This window comes from Paramormyrops kingsleyae, chromosome 16, assembly GCF_048594095.1.
Source record: "Paramormyrops kingsleyae isolate MSU_618 chromosome 16, PKINGS_0.4, whole genome shotgun sequence".
NCBI lineage: Eukaryota > Metazoa > Chordata > Actinopteri > Osteoglossiformes > Mormyridae > Paramormyrops > Paramormyrops kingsleyae.
The window spans coordinates 28,659,518-28,675,484 of NC_132812.1; the positions used below are offsets into that span (position 1 = coordinate 28,659,518).

The 15,967-nt window shown below is 47.0% G+C and overlaps 1 protein-coding gene across 2 annotated transcripts; it reads right to left on the minus strand.

Moving 5' to 3' along the window:
* Window positions 1-882: 882 nt before the first annotated feature.
* LOC111852758 (inactive phospholipase C-like protein 1) lies at window positions 883-12,262 on the minus strand. Of its 2 annotated transcripts, XM_023828991.2 has the most exons (9): window positions 12,163-12,262; window positions 11,578-11,722; window positions 8,331-8,933; window positions 6,008-7,603; window positions 5,572-5,913; window positions 5,270-5,473; window positions 4,599-4,674; window positions 3,956-4,065; window positions 883-2,410 (listed from the first exon to the last, which is right to left on the minus strand). In XM_023828991.2, exons 2-9 carry the CDS (start codon window positions 11,677-11,679, stop codon window positions 2,285-2,287), a joined length of 3,159 nt encoding a protein of 1,052 aa, XP_023684759.2. In that variant the 5' UTR covers window positions 11,680-11,722; window positions 12,163-12,262; the 3' UTR covers window positions 883-2,284. The 2 variants fall into 2 exon arrangements, with proteins under 2 accessions (XP_023684759.2, XP_023684758.2); XM_023828990.2 differs by having other exon boundaries at window positions 11,578-12,246.
* Window positions 12,263-15,967: the final 3,705 nt, after the last annotated feature.

Below are 15,967 nucleotides of genomic sequence, written 5' to 3' on the forward strand. Positions count from 1 at the left end.
CCAGAGTCTTGTACTGTAGCGAGGGTGCCATACATGCTATGTTGTTCAATAATGGGACACACAACAACGACTTTGAACGGGAGACGGTGGTCATTTGCCATGTGCCATTCACACACCAACCCACTCACACTGCCCACTGTGCTGGTCACGCCGGCTGCTCACACCGCTCACGGTGGGCACACAAACACTGCTATTTACAACATGTAACATCAATCACTACACAGGACATTACGGTACATACAATAACGGTACAACAAACAATAACTATACACAGCTACTTACATTATTTACCGTTTGGATGCCGTCCAGCCTGCCTGTCCGTTCAGTACCCATAGCTCTATATTATATTATACTCTGCAACTGCAACATTGATTCACAATGGTTTCACAATCATCCAACAAGCAGCTCACCTGCCACACAATGGGCTCGAATTCTGCTATTCAGTGCATAATGAATTGTCTATATTGAGTTCATATTCATATTAAATTGGCCACGCGGGGGAAATTTACTCAGAATTACACTTTCTACTCTGTTTCACAACCCATTCTTACTTACCGTTCCTCCTTAGTTCCTTCTCTTTCTCTCACCCAAGCCCCCTTTGGACCTTCACAGTGATCTTACCAGCTTTCCACAAAGTGCTCATAGGACTGGCTCCGCCGGCTACCAACGCCTTCTCTTCTGCGACCCCGACCCAGAGCCCCACGTGGCTGGTTCCCTTCAATAAATCCCTGATAACTGCACCTGGGTCTCCGAGTCCCTCTCGTGACATTTTAACATAAATTCCCAGCTGACAAGCATTTGTTTGCAAGAACCAAATTTTATGGCTGACAAAAGGAAAGTTCACAGACAGAGGTTGAGACTCGAGAAAGTCGCAAGAGACTCTTGAAGGGAGAACATGTTTTATTGTGTGAGAAGCTGAAGGAACAAGCAAGAAGAAGAATGAAACAAGAGGGACAAAAGCAGAGGCGTTACTCTGAGAACAGAAAGACGTCTAATAAACACAGAAGAACAACCACTGTCAGAATAAAATGGATCTACCAAGTTTACTGAGAATTCTGTGCTGTCAAACACACCAGTAAAAGTCATACCCAGAACAGGGTGATGAGCAGTGAAAGAGGTAGAAGATGTTTAGCAAAATGTATCGGCTGTGTTATGGCTGCCTGGTCAAAAGTCACCTCCCTGGGGTGACAAAGCGGGCAAAATCATTACGAAAAAATCAGCTGAGTTTCATCAGAGACTGGAAGGAAAACCACATGGACATTGTGTGAACAGGAAGGTTTCTACAAGCAGGGTCATGATACATCTCGCACTGGTTACTGGTAAATATTTGGAGGCTGATGTGCTGATAGGCTATGCTGACTTCACATCTACAGTGCAGCCAAAAATTATTTGTACACTGTGAAAAAAATCGTCAAAATTATACTGAGGATATTGAAGAACAAACTTTAAAAACAGTCTAATATGTTACAATTATGTGCGTTATGTAAACAAACAAGAACAATTTTTATTCAAGACATATTCTGGAATTGTTTTCCAATCAATAATCAATGTCATCATCAACCATTTTCTCACATTATGCAAATATTTTTTTGCCTACACTGTATAGGTTTGTTATGTTTTAGTTTCACATATTGCTTTGAACAAAACATCTGCCAAACAAATGTAAATGTAAACATACACACTTGGACTTGGTTTGAGGAAGAAAAAAAACTGTTTATGTACAATGTATGACTGAGGGTGGCAACAACAGATGCAACTAATCAACACACCACACCCCAGCCGCCACAGAATTCCCAGAGAATGCCACCCCCCCAAAATAACACCTCCTTTACCTTATATGGGTGACTGCTCTCACTTGGCATTACTGAGCACTGACTTGGCCACTGCATCCTGACATCACTCCACCTTTAGGAGTCACTACAAACTCCCATGGTCTCTGAGTGTGAAAAATCGTTGCTGGATCTAAAAGAAAGTGAAAGGGCTCCAATTTTCTTAATTTACGAACAGATTCATGGGACGTGGGAATTGGAGGATATGGTCTAATGAGCCAATCAAGGATTTTACTGTCTAAAGTTGCTAATGGCAGGCTCAATTTCACCCAAGATCCAACTGAGAGCAAGTCTGTAATCTTCCCATTCAGCAGATCTGGGCACTGTTCTGCACTGAGCTGAGTACTGCAATGCAAATAAGAAGTGCACCCCAATATTTCTGTCCTTAGGGGGCTCAAATTCATACTTGCTCTTGGGTACCATCCCTCCCGGACAGGCCATCTTTAGCTTAAGGATTAGGAGGAAGAGTGTTGGACATCTTCAGCGTTAGCCATCAGCCCATATGCCTCGAAAGCCAGTATCAGCTCTCTCAGGGCTTCCAGTGCATCTGCCTTGGCACTGCAAATTAGGTCACACTGTCCCTGAAGAAACGATACAGAACAAAGAGTTACACTACACAGGTGAACCACAGCTGAAACCGAAAAAACAAAGATCACAACAATGAAGGCCGAGTCACTCCGATTGTAACAAAGTGTTTGGAGGGACTGGTTATGCAACACATTAAAGCTTTGCCTCCCCACAAACCTAAACCCCCTACAGTTTGTATTCAGAACCAACTGGTCCACAGTCGATGCTCTATCCGACACCCTCCACCTCACCCTGTCCCATCTGGAGAATCAGGGTGCCTACACCAGACTGCTCTTCATTGACTTCAGCTCAGCCTTAAACACCATCATACCAGAGCGACTGGTGGAGAAGCTGAAGTCACTGGAGATACTGGCTCCCGTAACTGGATCTCGGACTTCCTGAGCCAAAGGCAGCAGCCGGTCAGAGTCGGCAGCCTCGGTGAGTATAGGCTCGCCCCAGGGCTGCATTCTGACCCCCCTTCTGTCCACCCTACTCACCCGCAACTGTATACTGCTAGATTCAGCAACAACACAATCATCAAGCTTGCGAGTATTACTACAGTGGTGGATTTCGTCAGCAAAGGTGATGAAGTCAGCATACAGGATGGAGGAGGAGCAGCTAACAGCGTAGTGCAACCACCATAACCTCCTCCTGAACATTGACAAGGCTCACGCAGAACAGCACCCCCTGTTGACCACAGATGGCAGGGCCGTGGGGAGGGACAGTGGTATCAGGTTCCTGGGCATGTACCTGACAGACGACCTGACTTTGACCACTAACACTACGGCAGTTGTCAAGAAGGCCCAACAGCCTCTCCATTCCCTCCCAAGGCTGAAGAAGGTCAGCTACCCAGTCCGGCCCTCACCACCTCATACAGGAGCACCCCTGGAAGTGTTCTGACCCACAGTATCGGAACCTGCACAACCTCTGAACAGAAACAGATCATCGGTGCCCGTCTCCCATCCCTGCTGGGGATCTTCACCCATTGCTGTATCCACTGAGCCTCCAAAGTCATTATGGACCCCGGCCATGCCTGCCACAGCCTGTTCTCCATTCTGCCGTCAGGGAAGAGGTACAGGAGCTTCCAAACCAGGACCACCAGGTTTGGAAACAGCTTCATTCCCCAGGCTGTGAGGGCAATGAACACTACTGCCCCCAACACACACTGAATCACTGACCTCCCCCACTGTACTGTACATTTGTTTAACAATAAATGCTGCTACACCCTTAAAACACACTATGTTGCTAAAAAGGTTTCTTCATGCCACTGATCCCTCCGAATCGCACCATGGATCACCATGGATCACCATGGATACAGGTTGTTTGTGTACTGTGGTTATTGCGTATGTTACTTCTTAATGCTCCCCATCGTTCTTATTTTGTAAACTATATTTACACTGTTTGTCTAGGGAGAACGGCATTTCATCCTTGATTGTACGAAAGTGCATGATAAGATTACAATAAAGATATCTATCTATCTATCTAGCTATCTATCTATCCATCCATCCATCCATCCATCCATCCATCCGTCCATCCATCTCCTATCAGCTTGCTGTCACCTTCAGTGCGGTGATGTTCCATGCCGAGTTCTCCAGAGCCTTACTCTGCTTCCTCCCCTTCAGTTCCTCCTTCTCCCCAAGCCTGGACAGGTTCTCATGGAGCTCCATCCCTATTGGGTAAGATGGTGTTAGGTTAACACTTTGTGGAAGGTTATCCATTCAGCCAAACAGTCCAACTTATTTCTGAGGTCTAGATCTCTGTTGGACGTCTAAGTAGGTGAAGGAGTGAGGTTAACAATGTTCAGACCCACAAGACTATAGACAGGTCAATCCTTTCATGAAAAGAAGTTATTCTTACAATAGTCAGTAAACAGATAAAACAACTTACTGAAGGACCATGAAGAGCCATATTATTTTACATCGAAAGATATTTAAATGTATTATTTACTTTAATTATTTGTGAACTTTGAACAATAATACCTGCTTTATTCTATGCCATCAAAGAGTTTTCAAAAATGGGTTTGAAACATAGTAGCAGCAAAATATTTTCAGAAGGTTACATGCAGCTGTGCAATGCTACATAAAGCCATGTTTGTAGAAAATGGTAATATTATTAAGAATATAATAGGCCTGTGATCATAACCCACATAACCACACACACACACACACACGCACACACACACACACACACACACACACTTACCTTCCTTGCACACCTGCTTGATCTCTTCTTGCACCCTGTCCGCATTCTCAATCAGCCGTCTTTGCGCTGAGATCATCTAAGGTCCAGGTTAGTGAAGAAGACAGAATTAAAAAGTATTGCACTGAACTGGCAGTTTAACTGGCACACAAAGATGCGGGTGCCTACAGCCCTCAGGTGCCCTCAGCGCGTGTCAGTATGGTTTGATATGACTGTGCGTGTCGGTGCAGTTTGATATGACTGTGTATATCGGTGCAGTTTGATATGACTGTGTGTATCGGTGCAGTTTGATATGACTGTGCGTGTCGGTGCAGTTTGATATGACTGTGTGTATCGGTGCAGTTTGATATGACTGTGTGTATCGGTGCAGTTTGATATGACTGTGTATATCGGTGCAGTTTGATATGACTGTGTGTGTCGGTGCAGTTTGATATGACTGTGCGTGTCGGTGCAGTTTGATATGACTGTGTATATCGGTGCAGTTTGATATGACTGCGTGTATCGGTGCAGTTTGATATGACTGTGTGTATCGGTGCAGTTTGATATGACTGTGTGTGTTACTGTGTGTATATGACTCAGGTCAGTGTTGCATAAATCTTTTGTTTTGGATTAAAATAGTGGGTCTTCCAAGCAGGGAAAGAACATCAGATATTACGTCCATCCAGATAACTCACAGTGCTGTAGGAGCCCACAAGCTTCTGTACGCTTTCAGACGAGTTCCCCAGCACCTCTAGGCAGGGGTAGCCATCTTTCAGCACCAGACTGGCCCCTAGGGACCCGTCAGGGGCCTGTAGGAGGGGGACCAGGCTCTGAATGCACTGCTTGAAGGTGACCTCCAGGGGGAGCCCAAAATGCTCTTTGAAAGTAACCATGGCGCTCTGTGAAACACAGACGAAAATGACTGATCTGCATGCTTTCCTGTCCTGGGAAGGCTGTGATATGAAACCCGGAGCAGAGTAACAGGCAGCACACCTACCTGTGCAGAAACCCGCAGGTCTGTGGCCTCGCCCAGCGGGGCACTGGCAGAGCGGAAGGTGTCGTCCAGAGCTCTGACGCCCACGCTGTGCAGAGCCACCGACTCGTGCCCCCGCCGCGCCACCTTCTGGGGCTTGCCGCTACCTTTCAGCTCAGTGATGACCACGTGGACGAAAAGGCTGGCGTGAGGCACCGGTCGCCCCGTGAGGCCCAGCAGCGGCACGGTGCGAAAACCGGGCTGCAGGCACTCGAAGCTCACGCTGTACTGGCCGATGAAGTCGTCGGTGATGTAATCGTCATCCAGCACCACGAAACGCAGGACCGCCAACTCGGGCACGCTTACCTGGGGATGGGAGGGGGGCTGTCAGGACACACACTGCCTGCCTGAAGGGCTACAGGCTTCCCCGTAGGTAGGGAGCAGCTGGCACAAACCTCACCTGAAATTCAAAGGTTTCATCAAACAGTGGGTCATCCTGGTTCTGCGCCGCGGTACTGGTGTGTTCCTCAGCGCAGTCAGCAGACACGCCATGCAGCTCCAGCACCACGTACGGGTCGATGATATCCCCCTTGGCGCCTGAGCCCTGCGGTTTCGGCAGGCCGTGGGCACTGATCACCCTGACACGCAGCGTCCGGCCCAACGAAGCTGGAGGGCGGTCCGGCGCTGGCTTTGCGGCCGGCTGCAGGACGTACCCACAGCCGCCGTTCTGCGCGAAATGAGCTCTGTGCACGTCCAGCATGGTCCCAGGCATCTGCAGATTGAGGGCCACCAGCTGACAGCCAGCCTTCCAGAAGTCCTGGGAATTGGCGCTTCTGGAGTCAGAGGGCTCTGCACTTGGGCACAGCCGCACCAGCACATGCTCGGTGAAATCCACCAGCTCTTCTGTGCTCTCGTCAGCCAGCTGGGCTGCCTCATCCTCCCCCATGGAGCACACCGTCCAGCATGGGGGGGCCTGGGGCATGGGGGTGTTGGGAGGTTCCACAGGGCTCTCATTCTGGCAGGCTCGTTGTCTATAAAAGCAGCGGCTACTGGAGTGATTGATAACCAACAGCTCGGAAAGCTCTTCGCAAATGCGCCACTGCAGTGGATGTGGGGGTTTTGGCGCCATCTGCTGGTCTGTGAGCTCACCTCCATCCTCCAGCTCCTCTTCCTCCTCAAATGCCTCCCCTTCTGATGGCTGCTTCTCACCCACCAGCAATACCCGGCCCTTCAACTCCTCTGGGGAGGGCAGCTGAGACCCACCTTCTGGACTTGGAGGTGCCTGTTGAGCCCCAAGCGTGTAGAGCCCAGAGCTGAAGACCTTACGCAGGTGTCCGGCCAGGACTCTCTGCTGGTCTGGGGAGCAGCGCTGGCAGAGGCAGATCAGCAGAGGGTAGGGCGAGGTCGCAAACGCAAACTTCTCGATGATTTCAAGGGCAGCACAGGCGGTAATAGGCACTGTAGGGGCTTGACTGGGGTCATTCAAACTCAGACTCGTCTCCACAGCCAAGACTGGCTCACCACTAGGCCCATCTGTCACTGTGAGCTCCAAACAGCGGCAACCGGCCTGCAGAGCACTCTGCAGTGCCCCCAGATCAGCACTCTGCAGTGCCCCCAGATCAGCACTCTGCAGGTCCCCAGACAGGTAGGAGCGGGAGGATGAGTTGATATAGTAGTGTGTGAGTGGCTGGCTCATATCCTGGCACACGTGCTGGTGTTTAGGGTCAAACAGCTGGCATTCAGGTGACTGCAGGTAGCGGGCAAAGCCATCCAGGCTGAGCAGGCCCTGCTCACGTCCCCAGGCCGACGGCTCGAAGTGCCGTACGATGTCCAGGCAGCCCTCAGCCGTGGCGGAGCGGAGGCCCTGCTCCGTCTCCAGGAAGGTCCGCAGCGCCTGGGCATCCAGGCACTCCCGGTCCTGGGACAGCTGCACCAGCAGGAAGTAGACATCAGGGCGGGTACAAAGCTCGCAGTAGACCTCCTGGAATTCCTCCAGGGTCACATGGGAGGTCAGCTTCTCCTTGATGCGCTGGATTTCCTTAAACCTGAGTCGTACCTGGAGGTGACAGAGAGTGACAGGAGAGAGGATACATGGGGGGAGATGAAATGAGTAGGACAGGGCAGTTAAAATCATCCCCATTTAATTTGTCTGGTGTACAGGGACTACCCAGCAGACTGAGAATGCCAACACAGGATCTTATTAGATTCAAGATTCTTCATTTGTCACATACACAGTTGTACAAGTACAGCATGCAGTGAAATGTACCCTGATTCGGTCCTGAGATTGTGCAATAAGGTTTAGCAAATTAAATTAAACATAAATATGAAAAGGTTAAGACTAAAGTAATGAAAATATATAGAAAAAATATATCCCAATATCATTACAGTTATAGGCGTCTGTACAATGTGCAAAGAGACTATTTACATTTGTGCTGTAAAGTGCAGTGCGATAGTTGCTATTAATGTAAATGGACCTTATTATGTTCCGTTAAGAAGCTGTGGCGATATGTCCTGATTTAGCCTTATGGCCTGATGATAGAAGCTCTTCCTGAGCCTCTCTGTTTTTGCCGTAATATTCCTGAAGCATTTGCCTGATTTCAGCAGATCGAACAGGCAGTTACTAGGGTGAGACGGATCTTTGATGATCCTGGTTGCTCTGGTCCTGCATCTCTTGGTGTAAAATAGGCAAACTGCTAATTATATCCTAGCCTTTTGTTTAACTGAGCTTGTCTGCTTAGAGACACTCGACTGAGCGTGAGCAGAGATTTGCAGTGTCCTCCCACCTTGGTCTCCCTGATGCTGGGACACAGCCTGCAGACGGTGGCCACGGCCGCGTCCTCGGACATCACCCCGTAACCGCTCTCGTCGTCCTTGCCGAACTCAGCGGCCAGCCAGCTGCGGCGCAAGCGGTGTCCAAGGCTGCCCTCGTCCGCACTGCCACGGACGGACCCCGGGTGCGATATCAGGTAGCGCAGGCCCGTCACCCAGATGCTGGCGACCTCAGGAGAAAGTGCCACCAGATCCAGGGACTGGTGGCCATCACCATGGATGATGGAGAAGGAGGCCTCCTCCGGCAGGCACTCGGCAGTGCCGCTGTGGCAGAAGGTCTCGGTGTATTTGCCGGCGCGCACCTCGGACATGGCGCCGACGTCCAGGCGGGCGCGCTCACTGTCCTTCTTCGAGGGCTCCCAGCGCAGACACGTCAGCGAGGGGTCCAGGGTATAGAAGCGGTAGTAGATGCGCGAATTGGGTCGTACCTTTCTGAGCTCACAGCCGCACTGCATGAAGGCCAGGCAGTCGGCGGCACTGCTCACCTTCCTCTCTGAAGGCGTGCTGCTGAAGGACACCGTCTTCTTCCTCGCTCCTGTTTTGTGCACTGATAGGTCCTTGAAAAACCAGCAACAGTGGGGAGTCTAGATCAGGGTTATTCAAATCACGGTCCTCGAGGTCCGAGCACTGCTGGTTTTCCAGCCTTCCTTTACCTGTCAGTCAGGTGTGAAGCCTCTGACCAATCAGAATCAGTAATTATTTAACAACTACCTGGGAGAACTGAAAACACGGCCTGGATTTGGAATCGAGGTCCAGAGTTGAAGAACCCTGGTCTAGATCATTTGAACTAGGGGGGGGGCAGACTGGGGCCAATTGTTCTGTTAGGGGGGGCAGATGCATTTGACCTTAATGTCCTCCAAGTATTATTTACAATAAATTGTCAGCATTAAGAAGCAAAAGACAATTTTGAAAACCAATAAGTTATTTATGCAATGCTACATTTTACAGTTTTCACAAGTAGGTAACTCACTCTCATTTGTTGTTTAGTCTGACTTGCTTCCAAAGTTTGATTATTTTTTTGTCGTTAACTTCACTTTTTCGCCTGTCGAAATGACTCAACCCCCTCGGCACACGCGTGTTAAGAGTCCGTCAAGAAAATGCGCTTACGTTTCTATTTCACCTTTTCCCAGCGAACAAAATTTTATCCCACGTATATAAGTGTAAATAATTAGAACAGTAATAATTATAATAATAATGATACATTTATTTCAGATCCAAATAGCATACATATTTAGGGGGGCCACGAGGGGCCATTCATGTCATGGGGGAACTCGCCCCCCCGACCCCTCCCCCACCCAGAATTGCCCCTGGCCAGCGAGGAGGCCTGGTTCAAGAGGTGGAAAGGAAACAGATAAACTTATGATGTATGGGCTGTCTTTGTGGGTCCTTCACTTAGGAAGCATCATCCAGCTAGGTCACCTCTGCTCAGATACCTTCTGTCTACACAACGACCTAAAATGGCCGTAAAATGGCATAACCAGGCAGCACAACATCATTCATTGTTCATTCATCATTAATCAATCATGTCGGTTCATATATTTCATGCAGAAACTATGTTAGTTAATGATTCGTTCTTGAGTAGTAACTGAGTAACTAGGTTACTTGTGCCCCTTGAAGTAAAGTGTTACCAGCTGCAAAAGAAAATAGTATATGATGGACAGGAAAGCACTGGACTAGATTAGGCATGCTCACACCTGATGACAGGTCATGGACGACCAGCTTCTCCTATCAGCCCACCCTAAGAGGCCATTGATGTGGGTTTAAGCCGCTTAACACAGAGAGGCAGACAGAGTCCTACTGGTGTCTGAAGAATCAGACACAGTCTAACTCCCTCTGCACTCTCTCCCCCACATCCCCCCACTTTTATCTTCCCTCCAACTCCATCTTTTAGCACTAAGGTCCCTCTCCAGAAGCTATCAAACATCTCGCACACCAGATGGATCATTCTCTCCTTCTTCGCGATGCAAAGCTTGCTGCTCTCTCGTTTTATCGGAAAATCACAGCAATTTGTGCAGCCTGCCCCTAACTAACCCCCACCCCCATGACACACTGTGTGGTGGCTCTCTGTGCTCTGCGGTACCACTGAGTGACGGACCCTGGGACGTGGTGGCAATACTCGGCTCTCAGTGACATTCAAGTACAGTGGGCGTATTGTCATTACTCTTGGCCAGTGGCCAGAGCACAGACAGACGGACAGCAAGAGTGGGCTGACATAAGAGAAGAGGAGAGACAAGGATTCAGAGCACAACAGCACAGTATCTACAGTTAAACGGGGATTTACCGTCAGAGCCAGTTGGCCAGCTAAAATAACCAAGTGATGGACTCTGCAAAGGTACTTTTATCAGAGTTTGACTTTAACGGTAATGGATTGCATTTATATAGTGCATTTTGCTACTCTTTCAAGCACTCAAAGCACTTTACAGTTATGCCTCACATTCATACACCAGTGGCAGCCATTTAAGGCACCAACCAGCTCACCAGAAGCAATTTGGGGTTTAGTGTCTTGCTCAAGGACACTTTGATGGGGTCAGGAAGACCCAGGGCTTGAACTGGCAACCTTCCAGTTGCCAAACAGTAGCACTAACTCCTACACCACCATGGTCCCAGACGTAAAGGCAGAAATGCACAAATAATATGACTCGAAGTCAACAGACACCAGTCCGATGGATTCAGGATTCAGAGAAAGTGATCCGTTCTGACCCCAACTGGAATTTTATACATTGAAGCAAAGTTAACATCATTAAAACCACTGTTCTCCTGCTACCACGCCGATTAGAGTCATCAGCTGTCTCGGGAGAATCCATCAGACGCAGACACCAAGCAGTGGGGACAGACGTGTGCCCAGTGGGAGTTAGGATAAATATGAGATATGGCGCATTTTACGCGCATTCAGAGCAAACACGAGAGCCGTACCGTTAATGTATCGCTAATTTCTTTCAGGAAACGATACGCATACCTACATATTTCTTCAGACAATGTAAACTTGCCAAAATTCATGTGGGAATAATCACAGCAGTGTAAACACGTTTAAAGCATCTGATCTGAATTAATAGCAGTAACAGTAACAGGCAAAATAATGACTATGTATTTTAGTGCGAAGTACAATTATGAACACTTGGTCTGGTCGATCTAGACAATAATTCGGTACGTATTACCTGCGGGATTCCTCTTGTAGTTGTTTGCGTGATTTCTAACTCCTACCTTTATTATGCTGCTCCTGCGAGGAGTCGCTCTGATCCCCTCCGGAAAACCGGACTCCGGGTCCAGCGAGGCGACTCCGCTTCGCCTCCCTGCCCTCGACATCCCTCCCGGCGCAAAGTCCGCTCCGGTCCCCCTGGACGCGTCCCTATAAGAGTCCCGCTCCGTCATAATCGTTGGACAAGTGCTAACTACAGTTACTAATTCAAATTGTTTACTAGTGTTAAATATCAGCACCAATTGGTCATTTTTTTATTTCTCGTCGAAAAAGCGATAGTTAAGAGGACTTCAATAAAGCTGGACTGGTAGTGATTGCGCGAATTGTCTCCGTGCGTCTGCAGTTTCTGGCTGAGAGCAGGACGACAGTCATTCACAGGGACAGTCACAGTCATTCACAGGGACAGTCACAGACATTCACATGTAGCTAATTATGTTTTATTGCAAGGAGAGGTGTAGCGCTTCACGCATCTCTCTACTAACTCATCTCAACCTATGCTAACTATTTCATTAGAAATAATAAAAAGAACGACAACAGTGTTAACAAATTCTCTAATTTAACGCAGGTTATTCTATAAATGAAAGCAGCACCCGCTGAATGGTTGTAATAGCTGTATCTATCCTTAGGCAGAAGTAATCCAAGTGATGCTGATGTGGGACCTGCAGCCGCAGATCGTCCGCTGGAAGTGCCTCTGCCCGCCGCCCCCCCACCCCCGACCATAAGTGACAAAAAACGCTGAAAAAAACCGGCGCGGTTGGACGGACAGGCTGCAACGAAAACCATTTAAACATCCCGAAACCCAGGGACATCACGGCGCTATGAACACTAAATGTCACAAAGGAAAAAATGTTGTAATAATAATCCATATTCTAATCACTTATCATGAACAGGTCACTGTAGAATTGACACTTTAAAAAACATAATTATTCAATATAAAAACCATTAAATTCAAACTTGTGTGTATTGTTAACGGGGAACATTCATGGGAAACATGACCGTGTCTGGTTTATTGCTTTATTATTATATTATCTGCCGGATGGCACCAGGTGACTTCAAAATTGAAGGAATATTGTGGTGAGGGTTTAGGACCATAAGCATAATACATTGTCAATAATCACTCCAGCTTGGCACCAGCCTGTACGGCCACTCCAGGCTGTTTGTCGGTTCGCATACTGAACACCAGAGGGCACTAAACAATCGTGAATTTATTTTTACATCTCAAACCAAGGAATTAATATGAGCGCCCTGGTTTTTTTTTCAAAGTCAAAATAAGTTTATTGTAATCTTATAATGACGTGTACATAAGACAAAAATATACCATAAAACACTTGTCAGGTGGGAAAGATGGTAAAAAAAACAGAATTTCATATGCAAAAGACAGATAAGATTTATTTTAGTTACAGGTCTTATGAATCCAAATGAAAAATTAGTACATTTGTGGACCCAGTCTATAGACTGGGAGGGGACAGAGTGTTCAGTGGTTAAATTCCCTGGGGGAGAAAGTTGTTTTCAAGTCATACCTCTCTGGCTTTGAGGCTGCAGAACCTCATACCAGGCGGCAGTGGGTCGAAGAGAGAGTGAAAGGGGCGGCACACTGGGAGTGATTCCGTAGTTCACACATAGCTGGTTGGTGATAGAAGTTGTCCAGACAAGTCTGTGCTGTGATTTCTGCTCAGTTACAGAGGGTCACAGCAAAGCAGCCAAATACACGGAGCAGTTCAGGCTTACATTTTGGGTTAAGGCACTAATGTCAAAAAGGGGAAACATGAAGCTTCATTTTAAAAGTGATCAGAAACATTTCTTCTGAATCACACTCCATGTCATAGCAACAATTAAGTTTAAAAAGTTTAAAAAGTAGAAGTTTATTAACAAGCTACAGACCAAGGCACACTGATGCAAGTAAAATGTCACCCCATGTCACCCCAAACAACGCCGACCCACCTGGTCCATGCCTTCTGCTTGTCAGTACATTTCTCTTCACCAAGCTGCCCCCAAGTATTCAGTAACAGGACTGTGGTGCTGACTGTAATATACATGGCTATCAACAGCTGAGTTGAGAGGGGTGAAGATAAGGTTGAATAGCTAAACAAGATTAGGCAATCAGTAAGATTGTTCAATCTTCTGGGGTTTTCTCATGTCTTTTGAGACATAAATTCATCAAACCACAAGTTTTTGGGGATTACCTGGAGGAAACCCCTGAAATATAAAGAGGACATGAACACAGAACGAGGATGAGATACAAGACCCACAACATCACAGCCTGTTCTCTGGAATGGGGGGTGGGGGTGGGGGGGGGGGTGGGGGTCATCCAAGTGGTCAGTCTCATGGTTCTAAACAAACCTTGGATGCTGAAAGAATGAGCAAATGAAAACAATCAAACACACAGCCTGTAAGATTATCCGTTTACTTTTCTTCATCAACCTTCAGGAACATCCCATTTTCATGCTTTCCAAGCATGACATGGTCTTGTTCAAATCAACTCCAGAATAGTTACCAATGGTCTTTTGTTTCACCAGTTTCACGGGGAATGGTGCCAGTGTTACATTAAGGGAAATAGGGCATTAAAATTCCCCTCTCCTGCCACTAATTTGAGACAAGTGGCTGCAGCTGGTGTCGGGACATTAGCTGCTCCATTTGCCCTGGACACTACCCTCCCCCCCGCCCTCCCCCATCAACTCTCATTCCCTCATGTTGGACAGCTGTTGTGTCATATGTGAATATTCAGTTATCTTCTGTAGACATATTTGGCTAATAGGGTTATCATGCACTGCCGCACCCTCTTCCTGCTAAATACCTCTTATGCACTATATCTGGGTGCAAATCACAGTGGTCGAATGCAAGACAAAATCTAGGACGCAACAAGAATCACTTCCTTTCTTTTGGGTTTCCCTCTTGAATAGAGCCGATGGAGAGTTTAATGGGTCAAGCCTTGTGCATACGTTACATAGAGAGGGACTAACAGGCTCCAGATTATAAACACACACTACAGCCCGACCATCACCATTCTTCTGTGTCCAACGAAGAGTAAAAACCTAAAAAGACCACAGCAAAGACCTCTACCCAGGTACCAGGGAGCACTCCCAGAACTTTAGCCAACGTTATGTGAAGGTCTTCTGAAAGTTGGCAGAGAACGTTCTTACTGTAACGCAAAGCCAGTGTCCCCCACTGCCCTAAATCTGCTTCTCCCCCATTATTCTTAGTTGTAGTAGTAGCTGTAGCAGTGGGAAAATGTTCTGGGAGCATCAGGAACACTGGACACTGAACGTTTCCATATCTTAATTATAACGTTCGATAAACGTTCCCAGAATTAAAAATTGTTAGCGGAGTAGCAAACAGATACAGAACTCTACACAATGTCTGATCTTTAAATAATTTCTTTCATTGTCCTTTGTATTAGTCTATGTATATTGAAGTAGTGGCTTCCAGATATTTAACCGTTGCACTTGTTTGAACTATAATACTTTCTTTAAACATATGGATGGTTTTTAATGAGAGCCAGGCTGTCTGTGCGAATGTTCTCTCTGTCTGGAATGTTTCTTCAGCTCCTCAGTTTCTTAATCCCCCAAATGTTCATTCACTGAGATACAGTCAAACTGCAACCTCTGCTCATGACAAACAGACTGATTTCTTGCGTTGCCGTTTTCACCCACTGAAATGTGGCTGAACATCTCCAACTCCAGCTGTTCAGAGGAGCTGCTTGGACATCGTGTGTTCAGGGATGACCATGATGCAAACCTCAACGACACATCAAAAGGTACTTCTCTACAGCCACAAATTCTGTCCCAACATTAAACCGAACCATTATGTTTTATTCTCCGCTCATGAGCTGTGAGAAGCTTTACTCTCCAATACAATGTTCTTCTCTTGTTGTCACTGCATGGGATAAATATTTCATCTCACTGCATAACAGCTGCTTGTTGATCAGATCACAAGACTGGAAAATCGACATTCTGACTATCACTGGTAATTTGAATCATACCATTCTAAAAAGTGAGTTTCTTAGATATAAGCATCTGCTGAACATTCCACGAAACACCCAGTTACTGTTTCAGTTGATGCCATTTTCTTTACTGAGGGTGAGCATCAATACAGAGCCTCATGGAAACTTCTCTGCTGTTTCTGTTCGCAGATGATGCGAAGCTCTATGAATGTAATGGGGCAGGGCTGAAATATACATAACCATGGACAAACCCACACTTTAGGGCATATAAGTCAGAATATGGTGAATTTCGGGAATTTCTGAGACATCACGGAATAAAGTTTTATTACAATATCCCAGTATATGTATAATAAAACAATAGTCCAAACTGTAGGTCCAGGTTTACTTTATTATTTTTCATGACAGAGCTCGTTTTAGTGCTGAATCCAGATACAGTTTTCAGAGTGGCCATACTG